Source organism: Dermacentor silvarum, chromosome 2 (genome assembly GCF_013339745.2).
Source record: "Dermacentor silvarum isolate Dsil-2018 chromosome 2, BIME_Dsil_1.4, whole genome shotgun sequence".
Classification (NCBI taxonomy): Eukaryota; Metazoa; Arthropoda; class Arachnida; order Ixodida; family Ixodidae; genus Dermacentor; species Dermacentor silvarum.
In genome coordinates this window covers 245,992,903-246,016,898 of record NC_051155.1, presented here as the reverse complement: position 1 = coordinate 246,016,898, position 23,996 = coordinate 245,992,903, and the positions used below count along the sequence as shown (strand labels likewise).

Sequence of the window (23,996 nt, the reverse complement as noted above, 5' to 3'; positions counted from 1 at the left end):
GATGAGACATGCATGCCTTGCATCTGTGTCTGTTTCTTATTTTGTTATGAACACTGTGTTCAATGTTGAATAGATCCTGCATTGTTATATAAAATGTGTCACCAACGGCAGCCCCTACGCAGCACCAGCAACAGCATGGACCAATGTTGAGCAAGCTAGACTGGAGAGAAGCACTGACCGAATGGATGTCTCGAGCCACCCCTGCCTGGCAGCAGGATGTCGGAGTTCAGCTGCAGACGCCCGCTCAAGTGCCTGGTGCAGGAAGCTGTGTGACTGTGCCAGGGAGCAAGATGCCAATCCTTCTGAAGGGCTACTCTGCTGATTTGGAAGCTGCAACAGAAATGTGCTCCAACGTTAGTCTTGGTAGGTCAGCTCCAGTAGAATGCACAGCTGTCATGCAAAAATATCAAACTGGTGCCCAGGCATGAGGTGTAATTAACCCTTACTTGCTTTGTAGCTTTTCCCAGAGCTATTGCGGGCACTGTTATGGCCACACATCTCAGGGTTGTAAGCAGTCTTACTCTCTGTCTTCCTTTTTAATTTTCAGCTTATGACTGCTCCAGAGGACATGCAGCCACCACCACCCCACTGCTAGGCCATTTAGCCACCAACTCCAGCTGGCTAAAATCAGCCAAGGTACAATGGTAGTTCGTAGTTAGAGTGGAGTCACTATATTTGTTTTGATACTGTTTTGTTCCTAGAACATGCAAAGATATTTGTTACTCGTTGAGGGACAACAAATTTTCAGCAAAACCCATCCCACATTAAATGTTGTTGTTGTGATTAGCATTGAAGCAATAAAGCGACACACCATATTGGTACCACTGAAATGAGTCCTGTATGAGGAGCATATGCAGCAGGGATTCTCTCTCGTGCTTATCACTGAACACGAAAAGGCATCTAGTGGCGGCTTCATCAAATCCGCACGTGGCACTAGTGTAACATATATATTCGGACAAGATTGTCTCAGTACGTTTGTCAGATGTTCGATTCCACCCAGCACCGGAGAAATTTGAAACAATTTTTTGTCACAGAAGAGTGGCACATACCCAGTGGCACATACCCAGTGAGCTAAGTTGGTCTGACCGTTGGTTTCAAACCCTGTTGCCTCAGCACAGCAGCCCAAGGCTGTACCCATTAGACCATGGACTACCCAGTAAACCAAGTCAGCATGAAGACAGTTAGCGACCCAGGCAGACAGAAAGATAGGCAGAAAAATAGTACACTAAAGGTGCGTGAAGTTCCTAAAGAATCCTAATCGCACCAAAACAGAGTGCTCTGTAGGTGGCTATGCAGCGAAATGTAATAATACCAACCATGACCTCCACATCACATAATCGGCTGATCCGATGCACAATTGCGTTCTCAATGCAATGTAGCAGAATCATCTTTCTAAATCTGTCCAGCCACCGCTGTAAGTTGAGCCTGAACACAGGGCAGTGCATGTCCTGCAGAAGTGGCTATGCAAAGAGCTAGGAGTTCCCATTTCTACAGATTATGATTTAGCCACAAGTACCACATAGCTGCTCTACCAAATGGTATACAAAGCCAAGCAGCTAGCCAAAGGAGGCTCATATACCTAAATAAAAGTGACCACAGCTGGTGGGCTACCAGTAGTGCTACTGTGTACTAGTGTGTACTTTATTCTGAATAAAGCACTTGCAACGTGGCACAACAGAGCTATGAGATGGCAGAAAAATTACAGACAGTGACACAGCAAAGTAAGGTGGCAATGAAAGACCATTCCAATCATCCATTGTAAATAATCAGCTCCCAAAAGACCAAACAGATTGCACATTTTGCTCAGATCTAAAGGCAGTGTTCTGGTGAGGTGCAGGTAATGGACAAGAGGCACTGGTCCCTGTTAGAGAGGTCACAAGTACAGTACAGAATTACTCTTCTGCACAGATTGCATCAGTAAACGGAATTAACATAAAGTGAATCGACACAAATGGGAAGAGCCAGTAAAGAGCACCAACCCTAAGCTGCGGCACCAAGCTGGGGAAGGAGTCTTTGAGGTACGAGTAGTGCCGCAGTGTGTGCTCCTCAAACAGTGGCACCATGGTTGGGCACCCTGCTGCTGCATTGAACACCAGTATCAGTGTGCTCATGTCTGAAATGGCAGGTCAAGGTGAATAATGGGTCTCGCTAAAGGCCACACATCCTCAAAGCATCAGAGTAATTTCAAGGATACAAGCTGGATCTTCCACGTCAGGCTCTGGCAGGTCAAAGTATGCATGAATGCCCAGGAGTTCTGGAACCAACGGCAGTGCCAGATATGGGTGTCGCAGCCCCAGCAACCGAAGGCACCTGCAGTTATCAGTAGCGGAATTAGAAGAGCTGTTCTTATAGGGCCCCTGAAACGATTCGCACAAATTTTGTAGACGTGTAGGGTACAGCTACAGTAAAACATTTGCACAACAATTTGTGTGAAGCGTCTCATATTTTAAGAGACCTATGGACGATTACAAGTTACCCTTCTCTTTAGCTATGCTTTTTCTCCTCAACTCGTTCGCCGAGTGATCGGGGCTAAGCTACGCCTTCACTGGCTCTACGTCATGATATGATGTCGTGTTATCTACTTCCAGTTTTCTTGGAGCCAGCATGCGAAGCCTCTCCAACCTCTTCGCCAGCCACCAGGCACTCGATCCCAAGCGAGAGCTTCGAAGTAGCGTGCGCTGTGAGCATTCTGTCACAGCACCGAGCACGTCCGGTATTCCGGTAACCACAGTCAAGCTGGGCATTTTGACGGATGGGTGGAAGCGTAAACTAAAGCCCCTCCATACTACCATTGCTGTGATAATGGAGCTTCAGTCAGCGCAGACGTCAGTGAGCCGAGTGAGCGGCCTGATCAGTCTAAAATCGGGCTGCATGGTCCAGCCACCTGGTGGGGCAGAGCTTGTGGGGTCTCACATCCCACGTTGGGCGCCAGATGTGGGGTCTCACATGTGCTCTTGGGACAAAGGAGCGACAACCCAGTAGTGCAAACAATCACAAGGGCATTTATTGCGCCTTTCATACACCAATGCACCCTAGCCGAATTACTACCAATAGAACATTTACATGGGCGCGCGACAAATCAAGGAAGTCCGACTCGCCGCGACCGGATAGCGAGTGAATATGTTCACCCCATGCTATGATACCATCGCCTAGTCGTTCACGTGTACGGTCACGCGAACGGTGGTGCGTTCTAACGATCCGTGTTCATCCATACCGGTGCCCCACTCCGGGCCACGCGAGATGTCTGGCGAAGCGTGGATCGGCGCACGCGCGGGACGTCCGCATCGCTCACCGATCCCAACCCAAAGAGAAGCGCCCTCGACCTTTCTCCCCCAAGTCACCCCGCCGTTCGGCGGTGTTAGCATCGCGACACTCGTGCCATCTCCCGCAATGCGCCGCAACCACCACGACCGCCGCCGGGCTTAGCCACGCGGAGAAGCCGGAGGAGACGTGCGGGGAAAATAACATTAGGGGACGCGTGAGAGTCACGCATCCCCACAAGCTTAACCAGCCAAACAAATAGCTAATATTGCTGTAACCAAGTATACAACATTTTGGACATCTAGAAAAACAATGTGTTCATGATTACATTCCTTCCAAAAATTTACACCAGCAGCAAAGTAGAATACACTTGATTACTGCTATATTAGTTCTGTGTTTGGTTGAGCTGTGTGCCACCAGGTGGCTGCACCGTCCAGTCCATTCACGTTTGCGCCTCCGCTCATCCCGTAAAACGCCTGTGCAGTCAGCTTGCGCTTGCGTTTACCCAAATACCGGACATGCGAATCACTACTGTGCCGTAAAGTAATCCTTCGACGTGAAGTGACGGCTGCAAACGCGTAGATGCCGGTGTTGATCGGATACACACAACCAGCGCTGCAGCCACTTTGCTCGCATATTTGCCTTGCAGAAGGACACGATGTCACAGATTGACATGTCCCCGATCACTACGTTTGCAGCCCACAATGCGAGGGTGAACCACGGTGCTTGCGAAAAGACAGATTGAGACCAACACAGACCGCGCAGCTCGCATCAACACGGCGCACATTGTAACACAAGCAGACGACACTTGCTGTGTGCCGGAAATGCTTTCAAGAGTGTAGTGATATACAGTATAGACCACTTATAACGTAACCGCTTATAGTGCAGGACCGGATATAGTGTGGTCTTTTCAGACTCCCATTAATTTTCCCATAGCACTCCATGTATACACGTATCGTTTATAGTGCAGTTGCGGGAAACGAAATACCGGTTACAGTGCAGCTGCCTGGGGGTATGGAAGTCAGCGGAGACGGCGAACGCTCCCCTCAAACAGGCGCCCCAAGGAGTGCTCGAGGAAGAAAGAGACGAAGTGGAGAAGGGCACGTGGTGCGAACGAACAGCCAGTGAGGCTGTAACCAGAATCTTGAGTGCGAGTCGTGAAATATCACGGCGCGCATAGCGAGCGAGGGCCACGAAACAGCCAACGCTCGCTTCACGATAACGGCAGTAAACGAACAAAACTTCAGCGAGCGAGCGGGCGGCACCGGCACGGCACGGCGAAGGGCGCACGCGGAGACCGTGGAATGTGTGGGAGGAGGGCGGCAGGGAGGCGGATTTCGCCTCGGCAACTCCGCCGCTTCGGTTGCTCCCCTCGCCCTCCCTCGTGGCTCCCTCACTTTCGACTGTCACCGTGCGCGCCGCCGTGCAGGCGCCGTCGCTACAGCCGGGCCGCGTATTTCTATTTGCGCCCACGTACAGCGCTCGACCGCTGGTGCCACGCTGCGCCACTCATGCGTACCGCGTTTCTAGGTGGTTGCTTTCGCCGAGGGTGGGCGCAAATATAAATACGCAGCCGGGGCCCGGCGCCAGCTCCCCGAAGTTTCGTTTTCTGCCGTTATCGGGAAGCGGGCGTTTGCCGGCGTGGGTTGTTTTGTTGGCCGGCCTGGGACAGCGCCGCTGCTTCCCTCTGCGCCGTAGCCGCAGCGTGCAAGGTCAACACGTGACTAGAAAGTAGAGGAAGCATAAAGGAGAAAGAAGGGTTCACTGCCGTTTTGTACGCGTGGCTACGGTAGCGTGGCTGAGACGTCGGCACGTACACGCATGTTCCGGCGCAACGCAGTATCGGCGACCTTGCCATTTGAGAGAGGGGAAAATGTCCGCCGAGTTTTTTTTTTTGTTTTTTTTGTTTTTTGGTTTGTTCGCGCGCGACATTGAGGGGTCCCCCTCCTATATGGTGGTGCCGGAGCAATGCCGGTCGGAGGCGCCGCCGCGTGATTTGGTTCAAATTAACGAGATTCGACTGTAAATTGAATGCAAACGTTCTAGCCGCATTCCTCGACTGTCGCATACGCGTGGCGGCTCGGTGCACATGTTTTGCATATGTGCGGGCCTTGAAAATGATTGCTTTGGTTACAGTGCGGTACCGCTTATAGTGCGGATATTCGCGACTCCGGCGATTTTCGTTATAAGCGGTCTACACTGTACTGTTCTTGTGCATTCTTTTTCTGATACTTTCTTTCTTATAGAAACAAATTACCTAACATTTCAACTATTACGAACGTTTGCATCATCATGACGTTGGAAAAATTATCGATGATGCACCCTGGACAGCCAATCGGATAGCTTGCCCTACTGACCCGATATGGTCAAATAGCATCTAATGGTCAGGGGCTGCTTAAAATTCATCTAAGTGGCGTGCTGCAATTGGTAGCGATGTGCCTTTTTAAAACCTTGTAATAAATTACATGCTTTACGCAGAGCACTTAAATGTGTCAATTAATGATCAGAAAGACCTAACCTAACGACTCAGTACCTTTGTACAAAATCGTCAAAACCGTTTCAGGGTCTCTTTAAGGCAATCATGAAAATCTGAAAGTGGACTACCTCCAGAGGGAGCGCTTGTCCTGCGGGTAGCGCTTGAGATTGTCCAGGAGGGCGTCCACACATGCCTTGAGGCCTGCCTTTGTTGACAGACAACAGCCACCCAGCACTTCATGCAGGGCTTCCCGGATGTCCATTGATGAGTCCTGCATAGGTACTCGTAGGGTTTGCACTTCGACGGCTCAGTTCTACAGTAGAGTTTCGGTTAATTCGATTTTTTGTTAATTCGATCCTGACCGAAGGTCCCTGCTGGCGCCCATATGTTTCTATGGGCCCAAACTTTCGTTATTTTGATCACAAAATTGGCCTTACCGAATAATTAGAGCTTGAATGATCAGCTTCGCCGCAATACAGCCGAGTTATGCAGTGAAGGATACATACTATATTGCGGTGAAGCATATCACGAATGGAAATGGGCCACTGTCACAGGACATAGCAAATGTTTCTTAATTATACAGGTGTGCACGTGCCACCTTTGGTCACAGTACATGCACCTAGAGGTCTAGTAAGCATACTGGCAGCCATTCAGAGCTGTTTGAGATGCTGCTGTGCCAATTTGAGCCCCTGTTTCGCTCGTCGTGCGTCTCGTACATGATACTATTAATGGGGCCTAGTATGCGTTGCTTAACATGTACACGCACGCGCCGTGCACCGAGATGCGGAGAAAGGCCATCTGTGTTTTGGGAAAGCTAGCAAAAAGAGAGGCGGTAAAGTGAGAAACTCGTCGAGGGGATGTTCAAAGCCAATGAAAGAGCCGGGGTCTATCTCCTTCCAATGAACTTATTAGGTGCCTTGGTACTCGTACTGTGAGTGGAGACGGCACATGCGCGTGTGTAAATTAAGGAACAATATGCTACGTCCTGAAACAGTGGCACCTTTCCCTGGCATAGTATAATTCACCGCATAACAAGGCTGCATTGTAGTGAAGCTAACTTTATTTAATTGTGAATTTAATTGTGAGCTTTAATTATGAAGTGATTCAACAGCGTGTTCCAGCATTTTTTTCTACATTTTGTTATATTAGAACCGTCGGATAATTCGACTGGTTTCGTCGGTCCCGTCAGGATCGAAATAACGGAAGTCAACTAACTGTATAAGCTAAGCAATGGCAAACAGCCACTGAGTATTTTGAAAACTCTAAAGCCTAAAGTCAAAGTCTAAAAGCACATGTCTAAAAACTCATTTTACCTTACTGCTCCCTTCTCAGTGAACATATTCAAAAACTTGCTTTGACTCCACCCTTCACAGCATCTGTTTACAGACACAATAAAAGGATGGTGAAGGTCCCTGCTGGCGCCCATATGTTTCTATGGGCCCAAACTTTCGTTATTTTGATTCAAAACTCCACCTGCCCTGTCCATTGCGTCACATATGATACGCCTGTGAAATGTCTGACAAACCTTTCAGATTCTCTATGGAGATCTGGCGGTCGACGCTAAACCCCCGTTCGAGAGTTGCTTGCTCATGGCTCAAAGCAAGCAACAGCCTGACTGCTTTCCACAGCTCTTTGTAGGAGGGATTGAAGCTCAGGAGGTCATGAAAAAACTCATCCAGTCTGCTAAGGCTCCTCTCAAACAGGTGAAGCTCGTGCTTTAACCCCCGTATTCAGAAATGCAACTTCGCTTCAAGTCCGTGCTTGACTTGGTTAAAGTGACGCCTATTGTGAACGTACCAAAGCAAATGAGCATCCTGGGCATGTTTGCGCCAGGCGTCCTTTAAATCAAGTCAAGTACGGGCTTCAAGCTAAGTTGCATTTCTGAATACGGCGGTAAGTCTTGCAGTAGCTCAGTGTATTCTGCCATTACACATTCCCTTTGGCAGTGACTCAGTCTTCCTGCCATGGTCAAGACGTCCGACACCTTCCTTAGGCGCACAAGGCACTGATCCGGCTTCGAGCACATGAGCCGGGGGCCTAGAGAGGCCAGGTTTCTAACCATTAATGATTTAAGGGTACTTCGTTCCCTTCATTCCAGTATTTTCTTGGTCACAGCTGCCAAAGATAGTTCACACTCCATTCTGAATTTAAATGTATCCTTCGCACTTGCCCTTGAATCTGTCAGTGCTTGTTCACATTTGGGGCCGATATCCACTTTTTCAAGCGGAGTGTTGTTAGCAGGATTATCAACGTCTACCCTGAGCAAACCACCAATCCCTGCCAATGAAGACAACACTGAAGCCTTCATGAATTTCAGAAGGAGCTTCCGCACAGCACTCTCAAGGTCTCTAGCAAGAAAGAAGATCATTGGCTTGTTGGACTGGTAGTCTTTCAAGAATGGCTGAAGAATGGAAGCAACACTGAGAGCAAAGTTCAGTTTTGCCAGCGTCAAGGAATCACAACAAAAGCTGTATGCATTTTCAAATGATGCATACTTTGGTAAGCTCACCTGCTTACTCCTTGCAGACTCCACATATTTCTTTATGTCATTCCAAAGAAGCAATGCTCTTTCAATGACAATTACGTTTTCCACACATCGATGAGACACAAACTGAAGTGGAAATGTTTCCTGGTTAGTCACAGTTGAAAAATCTTCCCTTCGTGCTGTTGAGTCTCGGAAGAGTGCATTCAAGCTTGACAGCAGAACGTCAATGCTCCACTTGCTGGCTCCCACGTCTGCCCTGTATGCATTGTGGATCGTATGAAGGCCACACGTCCCCAAGTCAACACATTGGACCTGATGGTCTTCCTGCAAGTGCACTTGCATATTCCTAAAGAACTTCAGGTTCATGGTCGGCCCATCCATCGAGATCTGAAGAACTTTTCCAAGTGGCAAAGGCTCCAAAGCCCTTAGAAGTATTTCCTGAATGTCCTCTGCCATGGAATGCCCCATAAAATCGGATGTGTAATATCTGGTGGCGACCTTGTGTGACAAGTCGCAATAGCGCACATGCACGTCCATTTGCTTCTCTTGCAGGAAGTCATTCGCTGACTCGTCAAAAAGCACGACGTAATAGTCACTCTTCTGTACCTCTTGTTGCAAGGACGATAAAAAAAAATGGCCTGAGCCCATGGCATGCAACATACACGCATTTTTCTTTCTCCGCAGGAAAACGATTTAGCCACGTCACTGACAGTAAACATCCGCTTGAACAAGTCGCCGGTTTGTGCGGATGATCTGTACGAGTAGTGGGAAGTAATCACTTTCATTGTCCACAGAATTTCTGCATCGGTAACCACCTCGTGTGACTTGCAGGCGCTCTTTAGATGAGTCGCCTGCGATGGAGCCAACCCAGTGGACCGCTTGCTTGTGCTTGGTGCCAGGTAGTTCTGTATAGAGTTTCCAGCAGCCATTTGCACGATTTCGCAGTGCTTTGCACTTTGAGAGCAGATTCGCCCATAGAAGCGGTGTCGAAGGTTTTTCTGCAGGACAAGCATTTCGTGCGGTGGGGGTCCGATGTATCCGGCGCAACCCAAAAGTTTATAATCGTTGTTGCTGAGCCAGGCGCTTTGGAATTTACATTTCCCAGGCATTATTCTTAACTATGCACACCACAACTGAAACAGGGGAAGAAGCAAACAAAGTGTCGACAGCACCGGAGTGCGCGCACACAGATAAACTAAGCACATTGTGGCCAACAGACAACGCTCAGGCTATGAGGCTGTACCTGTTGTTAGTGGGTTGCCAATAAATCCAGCCCAAGGTGAACCCCCCAAAAAAGTGAAATACTACCAAATTCAATTGTTAAAATTCATGTAACTGCGCTTTCGTTACAAATAAGCATGATCGCACAACTATTTTTTTTTTCTGAGGAGGTCGAGACGCTCTAGCCTCATTGTGGCCAGCAACTTATTGCTTTTGGCCAAACCCGAAGTCAAAGCAAGCCAGAGTGAAAAAAAAAAAAAATTGCGCGGCGGACGCAGACAAGTTTGACTTCGCGGTCCCGGCGTTGCAGAAAGCAATGAAGTTTGCCAGGACCACCCTCAACTGCCATATAATGTGAGTCACACTGTCGGACCCCGTGAAAACCCCAAGAATTCAAGGGTTCTCAAGGACGGAACAGAAATTCCAGGACTTTCAAGGCCTTGAAAACGGAACTTTCAATTTCAAGGATTTTCAAAGATTTCAAGGACCTGTGCACACCTGTTAATAATGGCCTTTCTTTTGTTTCTTCATTCATATTCAACTATTGCATGTTTGCTTGCTTACGAGGGTATCAGCCATTCTTGATAATGAGGTGTAACATTGTATGCGTGATTCTTATGAACGTATGCACTGTACGCTTCACATTGCTGAGGGCTTGTAGCCTCTGCATTACGAGAGGGATGAGCCTTGCATTTTTTGCTTGTTTAGGGCGGTATGAGCCATTGCTGATGATGATAGTTTTTGTATTATTGGAGGGGACGACGCGGGTATGAGCTACAGTTTTTGTACCATTGGACCGGATGACGCGTTTTTGGGGTACGAGCCATTGCAATGAGCCACTTAAGGCTTCCACCTCAATAAAGAAATCTAATATCACGACCTCCACCACATATTTGGGGACACTAAGCACTTGCAATAAGCCTTGCATCTTATTTTATAACTTCCCCAGCTAGGGGCGCATTTTGTAAAGATTCTTTTCCTCAATTTTTATTCATTTCTTATCTGCCATGCCAAGTGGCCAGTCCCTTCAATGGTGGGGGCGAAGTGAGCTAGTAACGAAGGCAAAAAGAATTAAAATATGGAAAGAGTTGTTACAGCATAAAGCACCAGGCTTTACACAAAACATTTACAAAACATTATATACACAAGAGCATTTATCCAGAAGTGCACATCTGTAAGGCAAGTGACAAGGAAGTTCTTGATGCAGAATAGCAATGGGAATACAAAGCCAAATTAAGGCAGAACAGGCTGATTTCAACATATTAAAAAGAAAGTGGCGAGATTATTTTCACTCTCTCTCTGGAGGTAATGGGCATCATGCCTAGTGCACACACAGCGTTTATCATAAGATGTAACAATTGTTGAAGCACTTAGACCAACTGATAAGCTCTTAAAAGAAGGATTCGAGCATGTGGCCTCAAGCAGGTTGGCTCACCTCAAGCACAGCAAGGACGGTCTCCAGCTGGTCCTCACGCAGCACGATCTGGTTGCTGATGCGGCCCAAGCACTGAATGGCCTTCAGCCGCACCTCTTCAATCTCGTCATTGAACATGTCCACGATGAAGTCCAGAGACTGTGCCGCAAATGATGGGAACTGCAGTGCCAGCCGGCACAGGGAGTCCAGGGATGCCAGCCGTACCTCTGCACAGCACCAGAGAGAGCGCAGCTAGTCCCCCTGCTGCCCTGGGGCTCCCTTGCCCATACTCACCGAGGAACTCATCTTCGAGGCCATGCACAAAGGCCCCACAGGCACCTGAGCCCATGAGGCTTACACTCTGGGCATCCACTTCCTCGCGAGGCGCATCGTCTGCCCACCGCTGGCCTGAGGACCACTCGCCACTCTCATAGCTCTCCCGCTGTCGCTCATGTGCTGACCGCTTACGCTGCACAGTAGGAGGAGAAAAAGGCAACCTTAGCTGGTTTCCCATCTCTTCCACCTGCGGCCAACTCTAGGAAAAACTACAAGGTGTGACTGATAGAATGGCAGGTGGATCGATGGATGTATAAATGGACTGATAGACTGGTTTGGTCTAACATCCCAAAGAAACAAAGGGGCTGTAACAAATCACTTCTGCAGAAGCCCACAAGGTGGAGGAAACTTTATGAAAGGAAAAATGACATCCACCCGTCTTGTAACTCGAAGCTACAAAGGAAACCAATATGGGTTTCTGAGAAAAAGCTTCGCAGTGGAAGAAAAATTTGTGCTGGACCAGGACAAATTTTTCTTCAACTGCGAAGCTTTCTTTCTGAGAAACCCGTGTGGGTTTCCTTTGTACCTTCGTGTTACAAGACGGGTGGACCTCATTTCTCCCTTTCATAATGGGGCTATGAGTAACACAGTAAATCTGGAAGGCTTCAGAATAATTGATCATCTGGAGTTCCTTACCCTGCACCCAAAGTTCAGTACAGAAGCTCTGTTGCATTTATTTGCCCAATCAGAATGCAGCTGCAGTGGACAGGAATCAAAACTCAGAACCTTGTTCTTAGCAGCAGGATGAATCGGCTAAATTAGTGATCACTAATGTGACGAAGAAGTGCTGTGGGGCAATGACCTGGTCCACACGGGATCACCAGTCCAGCATAGTTTACTGCCTCATGACCGAACTACTGTACGAAGGCCTCAACAGGATGGTGGCAGATGAAGATGGAGCAGGCAACCTGGAAAGTGAATACAACCGGTTACGCCAGGTTTTCGAAACCGGCTTTTGGTGCAATCGACCGCAACTTTCGGTGGCTGTTACTCGCCCAAATGAAAGGGCCCTACTTGAGATGGCAGCCAAGCTGAAAACAAAGGCCGATATGCTGGAATCCAACGATCACCTGGTATCAGAAATCAAAGAGGCCATGAGGCAGTGGGCTCAGCGGTCACGAGGTCGGCGTGGACTCAAGCCATGGTGGAGCAGAGAAATGGCAGAAGCTATACAGCGCAGGCAAGAAGCGAGCCGTGCCCACAGGCATCTGAGCAAATACGGGGATCCAGAAGCTGTTCTGGTTGCCACCCGCCGCGGTGGCTGTCAACTAAGGCGTTGCGCTGCTGAGCACGAGATCGCGGGATCGAATCCCGGCCGCAGCGGCGGCATTTCAATGGAGGCGAAATGCAAAAACGCCCATGCGCTTGCGTTGTAGTGCACGTTAAAGAGCCCCAGGTGGTCAAAATTTATCCAGAGCCCTAAACTATGGCGTGCCTCATAATCAGAACTGCTTTTGGCACGTAAAACCCCAGAAAGAAGAAGTTCTGGTTGCCTGGGAGACCTACAGGAGGCTGAAACAGGATGCAGTTGTGCTGGTGCAGGGGACGTGTTCGGGGCATGATTGGACAAGGAAGTTCATGGAGGATTTGAAGGCAGCAGGAAGGCAGGCACCACAGCGCTTCTGGCGATACATACACAAGTCGAACCGGCAAATATCCCAAGTGGCACTGCGGGGGTCGCCGGACAGGGAGGAAATGATAGGGGAGGAATGTATCTTATTGCTGGAAAAGTGGGTGCGATCACTGCAGCGGCAGCGTGCCTTGGACACCCTGTCAGAAGACATGGCTGGCTCGTACATGCTGCTTACACCTGAGGAGCAAGCCGACGCCGATCTATGATTGGCACCAACTGAGAGAAAATTTCAGAGAGCGGTGAGCAGGGTGGATGCAGGGACAGCAGCAGGGTGCGACGAGATACCGATGAGCCTGATCGAGACGCGAGGTCCCAAAGCACAGGCTAGGATCAAGAAGTTTGTGGCAGAGGTGCTGGGATCAGCGGGGGTACCTGGAGATTGGAAGAGGAGCAAGCTGAGACCTCTGTACAAAGGGTCAGGTGATAAACAAGACCTCAGGAACTATAGACCGATCGCCATAACCCCGGTCCTATATCAAGTGACTATGCAAGTGGTGAATGCACAACTCCAGCAGTGGATGGAGGCCATGGGAATCCTTGGGGAGCTTCAGATAGGTTTCCGGCAGGGACGTCGCATAGAGGACAGCCTCTTTGTCATCACGCAAAGCATTGAGCTGGCCCTCCAGGCCGGGGACCCATGGTATGTGGATTTCTTGGACAGAGCTAAGGCCTATGATTGTGTGGACCGAGAAATCCTCTGGAGGATACTGGCAGAGATGGGCCTGGCTGACGATCACGTAGTGCTTCAGGCCATCTACAGTGATATGGTGGCAGAGGTGGAGTGGGATGGCCATAAGACTGCACAGGTAGAAATGCCTCGAGGCCTCCGGCAGGGTTGTCCGCTATTCCCACTTCTGTTTATGGTGCGTGTTCCAGGGGTGGTCCAATGTCTTGAGGCTTTGGATTGTGGCTTCACTTTCAGGCACAGGGAGAGCAGGCAGCTGGTACAGAGATGGATCCCAGCTCTGGTGTATGCCGACGATTTTGCACTCCTTCCAGGCTCTCCAGAGGAGCTGCAGAAATTGTTAGACATATGTGGCAGGGAGATGGGGCAACTGTGACCGAGTTTCAGCTCCACAAAGTGTGCGGTGTTGGTTTGGGGGACACAAGACGTGCGGCTCGACACAACATGGAGCCTACAGGGCAACCCAATCCTCAGGAGCACCAGCACAAAATATTTGGGCATCAGACTGACAATGAGCCCAGACTACCTCTCAGCATATGAGAGAGATATGAGAGGAAAAGCAGCCAGACATAGGGGAATTCTGTGCCAGAGGTCCTTGTGGTCATACAGTAGATATGAGGTGATGCGAGCGCTGTGGAAGATGGTAGCAGTGCCGGGTCTTACCTATGCTAACGCCATACTGTGCCTCTCCTCGAGAGTGCGGGAGTTCCTGAAGAGGGAGTTCCCTCTTCAGGAACTCCCATTACTGCTCGGGTGCGGGAGTTCGCACACCCGAGCAGTGGGAAGCCGTGCTGACTAGCTCGGACCCTCGTGACCAGCAACAACTTGTGCGGCGGGCCCGGGAGACAGCAAGAGCCACAGGAGCCCTGGACTGAGGGCACCTCCCAACACAAGCAGGAAGACACCTGCTTGTTTTTTTCTTTTTTTTCTTAATAAATGTTTTTCTCCTCCTCCTCCTCCTGAAGAGGCGCTGGGAGTACACAGGTTCACACACGTGGAGGCGGTACAGGGGGAGATGGGATGGTCCTCCTTTGCCGCGAGAGAGGCGGTGGCAAAGGCGACATCTGAAAATCGGCTCCTGAGGCTTCCGGGAGAGAATGTCGCACAACAGGTGCTGGTACACACCATTTTCACCGACAAGTCGACGAAATGGACGAGAAGGACAGCTGCACTGCGTTGACATTTTGTCTGTCTGGAGGAGGCGGTGAAGGAGCCGAGGGACCGAATGGGCAAGGAAACACGGCTGCAGGTGCAACAGACAGAGGCAGCTGCGCGGAGGAAAGCCATAGAATAAAAGTTGTCCCTCGAGTTGTATCGTAGTGAGTAGCTCAAAATCCGCACCGACTGCTGCTATGACAACTCGAAGGGAAGCGCGCTGCTGGTGGAGAGAGCTGGATGTGCTGCACAGTCGCCTTTGGAGAGCGCGCTTCACCGAGGAGGTTTCGACAATGTGCGCCCTCTGTGGGAGGTCGGACGAGACACTGCATCAAGTGGTACTGGAGTGCGGTAGCATCTTTCCGCCAACCTGCACACAGGTGCTGCCTACCGCCCTTGGGTTCAAGACGGAAGAGGTGGGGGCCGCGGAAGTGACCAAGAGACGCCTCGAGTTTTGGTGGCAGCATGGAGCGCTGCGCCAATGACTATGCGAACATTTTTTGAAGTTCACGAAAAAATTTTTAAGTGTTTTTTTTTTTTTTTTGATGTGGTCATGCCGGTTTGGACACGGTCAACTACGGTGACCCGATATAAAGCGCAGGTACACCAACACCATCACATCATAGCCCCTCAGCCACCATACCAGGTAATGTGTCATCGAGTACACATTCTCAAAACCATAATTTTCTATGAATATGCCCAACGACCATGACTTCAATGGCTTGCCTCATCTCTAGCTTCAACGGTTTACCAAGTGAGACACTTTGAATGCCACTGCAGAGCTTGCACCTCAGGGTTTTTGTTGGCTTTGCAGCCTTTCTCAACTTATGCTCCGACTGTAGGAAACCAGTTAGCGGGAGTTCACTATAAAAACAGCCACTCAAAACACATGACTTAGCCACCAAAATGTATTTAAACATTCACAAGCTTGTTTATTAGACAGTAAAACAACAGACAGTAAAACATAGCAGCATCTATTGCATAGAAGAAAGGAAGCTGATCGCAAGTGATAATATGATCATTTGGGGAAGTTCATTATCCATCATGGTCAGCAAGTACACGTATGCACAATGAGATAAATACAAAAATACAGACAAAGTGCTTCGCCTGTGCCTGCCTTTTCATCCTTCCATCCTTATGTTTATTCGTGCACTAGTTGACCACAATGGTCACACAGATTCGTTGTGCTACACCAGTGCTTGTACAGAAAGTGCAAAAGCACAAAGTAAGAGACAAGATTCACCGGAAATCTACTGCAAACTCTAGTGCACTGACAGCCTACACGTAAACTGAAGCTGGTGATCATCTCAAGATGGTTGTTCTGGCAGTGAAGAGAGTTGTTCAGTCTGCTGATGCTAAACAAATTTATCTGGTTTTGGGATTTACCATATTTTTTTGCCATTGAAATCGTAATGATTTATGGGGGCTGGTGCTGTTTCATAACAATGAATTTCCTAAACCCAAAGCATGATAACAGTGTTCTGTACTACCTATTCAAATAATCGTTTTTGGTGTGGTAAACAGCTTGCATCCTGACTCTGGTGCAGAAAGCCAAGCAGAGGCAAATGACAAAATAAAGAGCTAGACTGATGATATATTGTGTCAAAAAAGAAGAGGAAGAAACAAAACCCACCCTGAGATTCGACATGAGTTTCTTGTCAAGAGTCTGCTCCAGGAACTGCAGGCTCACATGGCTCATGGTACCCTGCAAAACCAAGTCTGGTGAGCCCATTTCTAGAAATGTGCCTTAAGATTTTGCTATTCAAAATAACATGAATGCTCAAAGGCAACTGCACTCTATGCATTTTCGGCACTCTTTATGACTGCACAGACAAAGATTCCACTGAACGCTTATGAAACGACTGTTTGAAGATGGCCCAGACAGGAAAAAAATATGCACCAAGCACCGTCTAGCCACCACTGGATTGACTGCTTGTCTACCACATATAAGCATCCATAACAAAGTATTCATGCAAAAATAATCGGAAAGAACACAGAACTTGCATCAAAATTAGTCATCGTATCTGTCGTCTTGAAGTTGCCATTAGTCGCATGATTGTAAGACTTTTTTTTTTTTTTTTGTCTCCCTGTTCAGCTGCATGTATGCCTAGCTATGTTAAGAAAAGCAGACAAACAATCCAACGAACTATTGACTGGGATATGCACATATTCCAATGGTAAGTCCGTGTGTGCACTCCTTTGCTCTAACTGATGTATAAGCACTGTTTATTTTTAAGTCTGTATGAACCAATCAATATGAGCACAACTTGCCAACAAAGGTATTTATGCGATAAAGGACTCTACTAATAAAGGAGTAACAGTTCTTTCTCCTGGGCTTGCTGCATGAAACTGTTAATTTCCACTTATTCGTAAAATTATGACATGCGGAATAAGCGAACTGTGAATGTAAAACTGCTACTTCTATGCATACTAGGACAAGACTAATAAGGTTTAACTACCAATAAGATTTAAGGAGTCCTGCAGCACTCTTCAACCAGCTTTTACAATGCCTTTGTTATGAAGGGGCGCTGCCACATAGATCTCCTTCAGCAAGAAATTTTTTAATACAGCTCTCATCTTGAGGATGAAAAGCAATTCTACTGCAGCCCGTGCACTGGTTTCAAACCTGCCAGCTACACTGAGGTCCATGGATGATCAGTTCCTAACGGACTCCCTGAGTAACAAAATAATCTGGATGTGAACACAGTAGTTAAAGAGCACATCTACCCGGATGAAGACACTCGTCTCGCGTCGCTGTCGCACTGCGAAGGAAGTTGTGAGGCTCTTGCCGCTGCGAGCAATTATCAGTCGTGAGATAACAGCAGTAGCTTTTGCGCAGATTTTGTACAAAATAGAAATGAGGGTTGCAGATTTCTTCAATAAATGAAGGCATGTCGATGTAGTAAGCATTTATTTTCTGTTAAAATTAAATTCAAATTAAATTTCAGGGTTTTCCGTGCCAATACCTCGGTATGAGTATAAGGCCGCCGTAATGGGGTACTATGGATTAATTTTGACCCCCTAGGGTTTGTTAATGTACACCATATGCACGGTACACAGGTGTTGCACTTCGCCCCCATCAAAATGCGGCCACCGCGACTGGGATTTGATCCCATGCCCTCTGGCTTAGCAGCGCAATGCCACAGCCATTACGCTACCACGGCAGGTTTATTTATTTATTTGTTGACACATTAAAAAATTCAACATTTGGTTAATTCAGGCATTTTTTTCCTGTCTCACAAAATTCGAAGTAATGAAGTTTTACTGTAACGAGGTATCACCAAGGACGCAGAACAAGTGGCCAATCTCATGATGTGCTGAAAGCAGCCAGTGAGACAAGTGCACAAAGCTGAAAGGTATGCTACTTGAATAAGACAAACATGAAGCATCTCTAGCAGTGCTAAGGCCACTTATGACTTGTGACTTAGGTGACTTATGACTTGTAAGACAAAATGTTGGGCAGGTGTTGTGCTGATGTCTTGTTCCTCAATACTAGTAAAAAAATGTTTCACAATAAGCTCTAGAATTTGCAAGATTTTCTCAGGGTAAAAAACAAAAGACAGACGTTCTCCCATATATTATAAATAATGCACAAACACTGGTTGTTTTACACAGTAAATAAATTTCCTGAACAGCACTGCTTTCACAGCACTGCTTGCCCTGCTGATTTCATGAGAAGCCCAAGATTCCTCACCATCAGCGAGGCTGCTTCAATGCGCACACTCATGGAGAGATCGCCGACCATCTGGCAGATCTTGGCAAAAGCATCATCTGCTAGTCGGATTTGCTCCTGGCTGTTTCGTACCTGCACAAGGCTGCCCCACAGAAATCACACTCGATCAAATGCCACACGACACGAAAGCAGTGCTCCCCATCTATCACGTCAATGGCTTGTTGCTTTACACTTCAAGCCTACAAGGCAATCTGGCAATCTCTAGCTCAACAAAAAGGCAAAGCCAGCTTGTGAGACAAAATAGCACTCAATTTGCATCAGGCATTGTTATTCGTTAAATTATGTTGCAGTTGAATTAAAATCTTATCTAAGGACCTTTCTTAGCAATATTTTTATTATGCAGCAGTGCCCATGTAATCAGTGCTGTCATTTTCAGGTACCCTACCATTTGCCTTATGCAACTTATGAGAGGGATAACACTTTATGGACATTATACAAATAAAGATAACCCATTGAAAGTCTACTCAGTGATGTATGTCACCAAAAGCTTTCCAGTCTTTCCAGTGTTCAACCTCACAATTCATTGCATGTGGGCTACAAGTGTACCACAACACATTTCATACTCTGCTGGTAAGCAACCTCGGCTTAGAGTGCAGCAGGAACTTTTTCACTAGTAGTCAGGAAAAGTAATTTTGGTGACCACTGCCAACAGAAACAGTACTTCATGTCAGGGTCACACTAGTTAGCAAACTGCATAGTGATGTGCACCAAAAGTAAGTGGAGTGTCCGGCACAAGGATAAGAACTGCCTCAGGCAAACACTCACTTATTTCCGTACGCATGGCTTATCACTTGCACCAGCTTCAGGGCAGCTATCCGCACACTTTCATAGTCATCAGTCAATGCAGTCGTCACATGTTCATACAGGCTCACATCCAGCTTCAGGCCCCGGTCATGAAGACGGTACTGGAGAATTAAAAATAAACAGCACAGGAAGCTATCGTTAGATGAGAAGCATCTTGGTGTGGCTGCTATGACACTTGTTCAGTGGTCACCCCAAACACGATATGATTATGAGGCAAGACGTAGTGGCAACTCCAGATTAATTTTGGCCACCTGGGGTTCTTTTACTTGCCCCCAATGCATAGTAAACAGGCGTTTTTGCATTTTGCCCCCATCTAAATGCGGATGCCGTGCCAGGCATTTGATCCCGTGACCTCGGGTTTAGCAGCACAAAGCTGAAGCCACTACACCACCACGACAGGTGACCATTTATTGTCTTGGTATTCCTTCACGGCAGCAGTGCAATTTCGTTATGTTGAAATCACGTTTCAATTTGGTTATATTGAAATGAAAGTGTGCTTATTGAAATAAGCACACTTTTTTTATATTGAGGCTCAATATACATGATGTTCTATGGATAAGAAGTTATAAAAAGTTAACTACATTGTTATATTGAAAATTACGTTATACTGAAGTTTGCTATATCGAGGTTTAACTGTATTGAAATTTATAATGGCCACACTGCAACCCTGGGTGGTCAAGGAACTGGAGCAAATTGTTTACAGTTCATGAAATTCTCATGCAATTCACTTTGTAACATATTTCATGCTTGCTCTTTTCACTTCTTGGTGGCTTGGTGCCAGATCAGTGTGCCATTTGGTCACTGTGCAGTGGGTCTATGCAGAATTAATGCTGTTGGTGGAAGATGATCACACTCTCCTGGTTCATTTAGTAGCACGAATACCTTTTGCTTTTCAGAAAACAGTATCATGATGGCAGAGTGAACGATATAATGGTACAATTAACTTTGAGGGAGGCCACAATATGAACAATATAACTAATATATAATATATAACAGATTCATATTGAATACCCTACTTTTGTTCTTGCTTTCATAGCAAGAACAAAAGTAGGGTATTCAATATGAATCTGTACTGTGGCCTCCCTTAAAGTTAATTGTACAGTTATATTGTTCACTCTGCCAGCATGATACTGTTTTGGGCGGACATGGGAGAGATACACTTTGCCCTCTCCCGATTCTCGCTCGCCTCTCGCGACGTGCGTACCCGCGTGGGAAGAGGGACAGTATCCAACGGGCGAGGAGGACATTCCCCTCGCGAAAAGGTAAAAAAGTATAAAAGAGCGTGACTGAGAGACCCCCGGGGCTTTCTGACCTCGCTACACCTGACCTTCCCCTATGGATATACCCGCTGCAACCCGTGAGTGACCTCGCTTGCGTGACTATCACACGCGACGAGGCAAGCCTATTTATTACTTATTATACAGAGCGGACTTCCCTCTGCAAGTGTGTTTTATTGCCCGCAGCAATAAACGTTGCTGAGTTGACTCGCTTGTTGCCTTATGCGCCCGAACCCTACGTAGCTGCGATTATATGCGCTACGGGTTGGGGAAGACCCCCACACGGTGAGTTGAACTTCCTCGATTTGTCACGCGCCAATCGGCATGTTCTGTGCATAGTAATTTGGCTAGCAAGCATTAGTGTACTGTGTTGTCGTTCCTTTGTCCCAAGAGCACCTGTGAGACCACACAAGCTGTATGCTGATTAATCCTGCTAAAAGCAAGTCTGCCAACAGGTGACAAGATTTAGGAGCACTGTGATAAAAGCCATCACAATGAACCAAAGTATGTGCTGAGAGAGTCTTTCTTTAAAGGTTATGCCCCCAATTTGGTGGTGGAATAAAAAGGCAACATTAGTGCACGAGTAGACATCTTTCTTTTGTAGCTGAGATATTCAGGAATTTCAGGACGGTTGAGACAGTAATTATTGGTACAAGCAAACACCAGAGAATAAATTATGCACTATTCTTTCAATTACATGCTCTTGCTTTGCTCCAGCCCAAGCGACTGTATCAATTTCTGAGGGCACCACATAAAAAAGGTAAACCGATTGCTTTAGACATGATGAAAGCGCATGCAGCTGTGGAACACCTCTCCGATTTCTTGTAAGTGTATTGACCAAAGTCTGTGTAAAATGGGGACATGTCAATAAAAACACAATGTGAATGAAACAACACAGGACTTTTTTTAAAGAAGCTCAAATGCTCCTACCTTCATGCTCGGTGAGAATTTCTCTGGGCAAGCCTTCTAGCTGTGGCCAGCAGAGCATCCCTGGCAGTAGGTTTGTCAGCAGAGCTGTATTGTCCATTGGTCACTCTCCGCAATACTTTTGAACAACCAAATTTACAGACAAAAATTTGGTAGCCTTGCGACACTGCTACTGCTCACCCTTTAAGTTCTCTCGAGAACTATATGTGACATGCAAATGAAGTAGGTAGGATGTGTTTCCCCCCAATATTTTGTATGTCATGTCCATTCTGCTGGCTCAGTCAATTGGGTAAACAACCTCAAGTTTGGGCATCACTGAAGCCAGCTGAATTATGCCCTTACCATGGCCTGGAAGGCTGCTGTGCGAACACGAGGATCCTGATGGCGGCTGTAATCGCTGAGCAATGACGACAGGGCCTCAGGTCGACCATCCGTAGGGAGCAGGTCACTCAGCAGGCGCAAGCACTTGCACTGCACTCTGTGGTTTCCGTCCAACAGTGCCTGCAACATCAGGCAAGGCTCAGTGGAGCGCATAACAAGGCATCACAGCAGCTGATAAACATCAGTCCAGAATGAGTATGTCAATGGAGGAAGCGAGACTACCCACAAATGCGAGCCGGTAAACACTAAAGAGACACCAAAGTAGAACACAGTATTCTTTCTTTCCCCAACATTACCTCCATTAGCATAGTTAGCTTGTTCACATTCTGCACCATGCTTCACAGTATAATAAATACATCCCTGTTCCTCTCGACGCTTCTTTTGGGCCTCCCTCTCTTCCGCAATCAATGCATGCTTTGCAGTGGGGCGTAGCCAAGCATTTTTTTCGGGCCTGCTCGTACTTGACCAAGGGAAAAGGGAAGAGGGCAGGTGGGTGTTGTTACATGTCGTGCTATGCCAGATATCCCGGTACATTAAAAAAATGGGGGGGGGGGGGGGGGGCTCGTGTTTGGTGTGCCCCCTCCTCTGGCTACACCACTATGTTTTGGCCCAATTTGGTTGGTTAGTTGGTTTGACTTTATGAGTGGCTCATACCCACTATGAAAGATTGGCCAAGAACCACATGGGTTACAACAAAGAACACTGTCCAAATAAAAAAAAAAAAGATGCTAATGAGAAAATTTTGATAATATCAAAAGAATAGTAAAATAACAATGTCTTAAGAATTTATCCATAAAATCATCCTCATTCAAAATGAAATTTCTCAGCGGCTGCACAGACATCCCTATAACAATGTTTTAAAGAGAAGGGATCCAAAGACAGAATATTAGGAATGGAAACATTCAATCCAATACCGTGAAATGGTCCTTATAAAATATTTTTTCTTATTCATGAGATTTGTTGACTTGATTTTAAAAACAGCGAAGCTGTTAAAGCTGGAGGAGAAACATCCGAAGTCCGCAGAAAACTCCACGTCGTTGCTCAGCAACAACCTGGCCAACCACGCCATTGCCCAGCACCACCTGGCCCAACCTCGCCTAGCCGCGCATGCGTTGAAGCAGTAGCGATGACGTCACCTCGCGTTGCCTGGTAACCACAGGCACAGGTACGCGCTCGCTTCACCCGACACAGACACGGCTCCGCCAAGCTCCCGCCAGCTGCACGCCACCCGTACACTGCGCATAGTTTTCGCCCCACTTCCCCTACGTGTGCTCGGACTTCAAGTGCTTCACGAGGTGTTCCCTGATGCCATGGACCATGAGGAAATGCTTATACACTTCGTATAACTTAGCATCACTTCGTATAGCCGCGACCAGCTAGGAACCGATCAGCTCCGCTGCGTCTTTAGCCTTGCACCACTAGTGCAAGCTACCCCGAAATCTTTTTTTACGCGCTCCGCAACTTCTGTTGCCGACTTCCTCCGTTCTCTCAAGCTCAAATGCTCCTCATTAAATGCATGCTCAGGTACTGGTTTGTTCCCTTCACTACTTCCTCACACTGAGCTGCATTTATTGCCAACTTCTTCACTTCTTGTCACTTGTTCTGCTTGTGTGTACCCAGTGGCACATACCTATTCTGGGGCATTGGCCAGAAATGGGCCCACATCACTCTTACTGTGAGCAACTCTTGCCATGAGAAGTAGCTTGATAGGCCAGAAAAGGTGCAAATACAAAAGATGGGTGGCGACGCTGCCTTCAAGTTTCTGCACCAGCTCACCATGGCCTCATGCATTTTGGCAGAGTCTGCTCGGGTCTGTTAGGCTCGGCCGGCTCGTGGCCTCCGAGATTGCATGACTGTCAATGCAATCTCGGAGGTCACGCCCAGCTGCCAACTCGCGCGGCGCGCTGCAGGAAAAGGGAGAAGTGAATGCACGGCCTGGACATGACCCCAAGATTGCGCCGGGGAGGCCTATGAGGCCAGGCCCACCTGCAGCTGCTTGCACGGCGAGCCGTAGAGAAAGAGAGAAGGGCATGCACTAATCTTGCGCACTGATGCGCGTAGCCGCGCAGCATGGCGCGACTTGCACAGGCTTGCGCGTGATCCTCGACACTGCACCGGGGTGATTTCGGAGGTCATATGCATATGTAAAGTGTACCATTGTATAAGACGCACCAATTAAATTTTCGGAAAGAAACTGCATTTTATACA

At 47.6% G+C, this 23,996-nt stretch overlaps 2 protein-coding genes across 2 annotated transcripts in view; one reads left to right on the top strand and one right to left on the bottom strand.

The window, feature by feature from the left end:
• Nucleotides 1–23,996, top strand: part of LOC119443036 (exportin-2) — a 42,252-nt gene that overhangs the window by 5,255 nt on the left and 13,001 nt on the right. The window lies entirely within an intron of this gene.
• The window catches only part of LOC119443037 (integrator complex subunit 4-like), a 65,030-nt gene that overhangs the window by 31,461 nt on the left and 9,573 nt on the right, over nt 1–23,996 (bottom strand). The window contains exons 4-13 of the mRNA XM_037708163.2: nt 21,750–21,908; nt 19,165–19,304; nt 18,361–18,481; nt 16,300–16,371; nt 11,152–11,326; nt 10,879–11,084; nt 5,866–6,008; nt 2,195–2,310; nt 1,980–2,113; nt 179–330 (exon numbers count right to left, since the gene is read on the bottom strand). Coding sequence (XP_037564091.1) covers nt 179–330; nt 1,980–2,113; nt 2,195–2,310; nt 5,866–6,008; nt 10,879–11,084; nt 11,152–11,326; nt 16,300–16,371; nt 18,361–18,481; nt 19,165–19,304; nt 21,750–21,908 — 1,418 coding nt within the window. The remainder of the gene's footprint in view (nt 1–178; nt 331–1,979; nt 2,114–2,194; nt 2,311–5,865; nt 6,009–10,878; nt 11,085–11,151; nt 11,327–16,299; nt 16,372–18,360; nt 18,482–19,164; nt 19,305–21,749; nt 21,909–23,996) is intronic.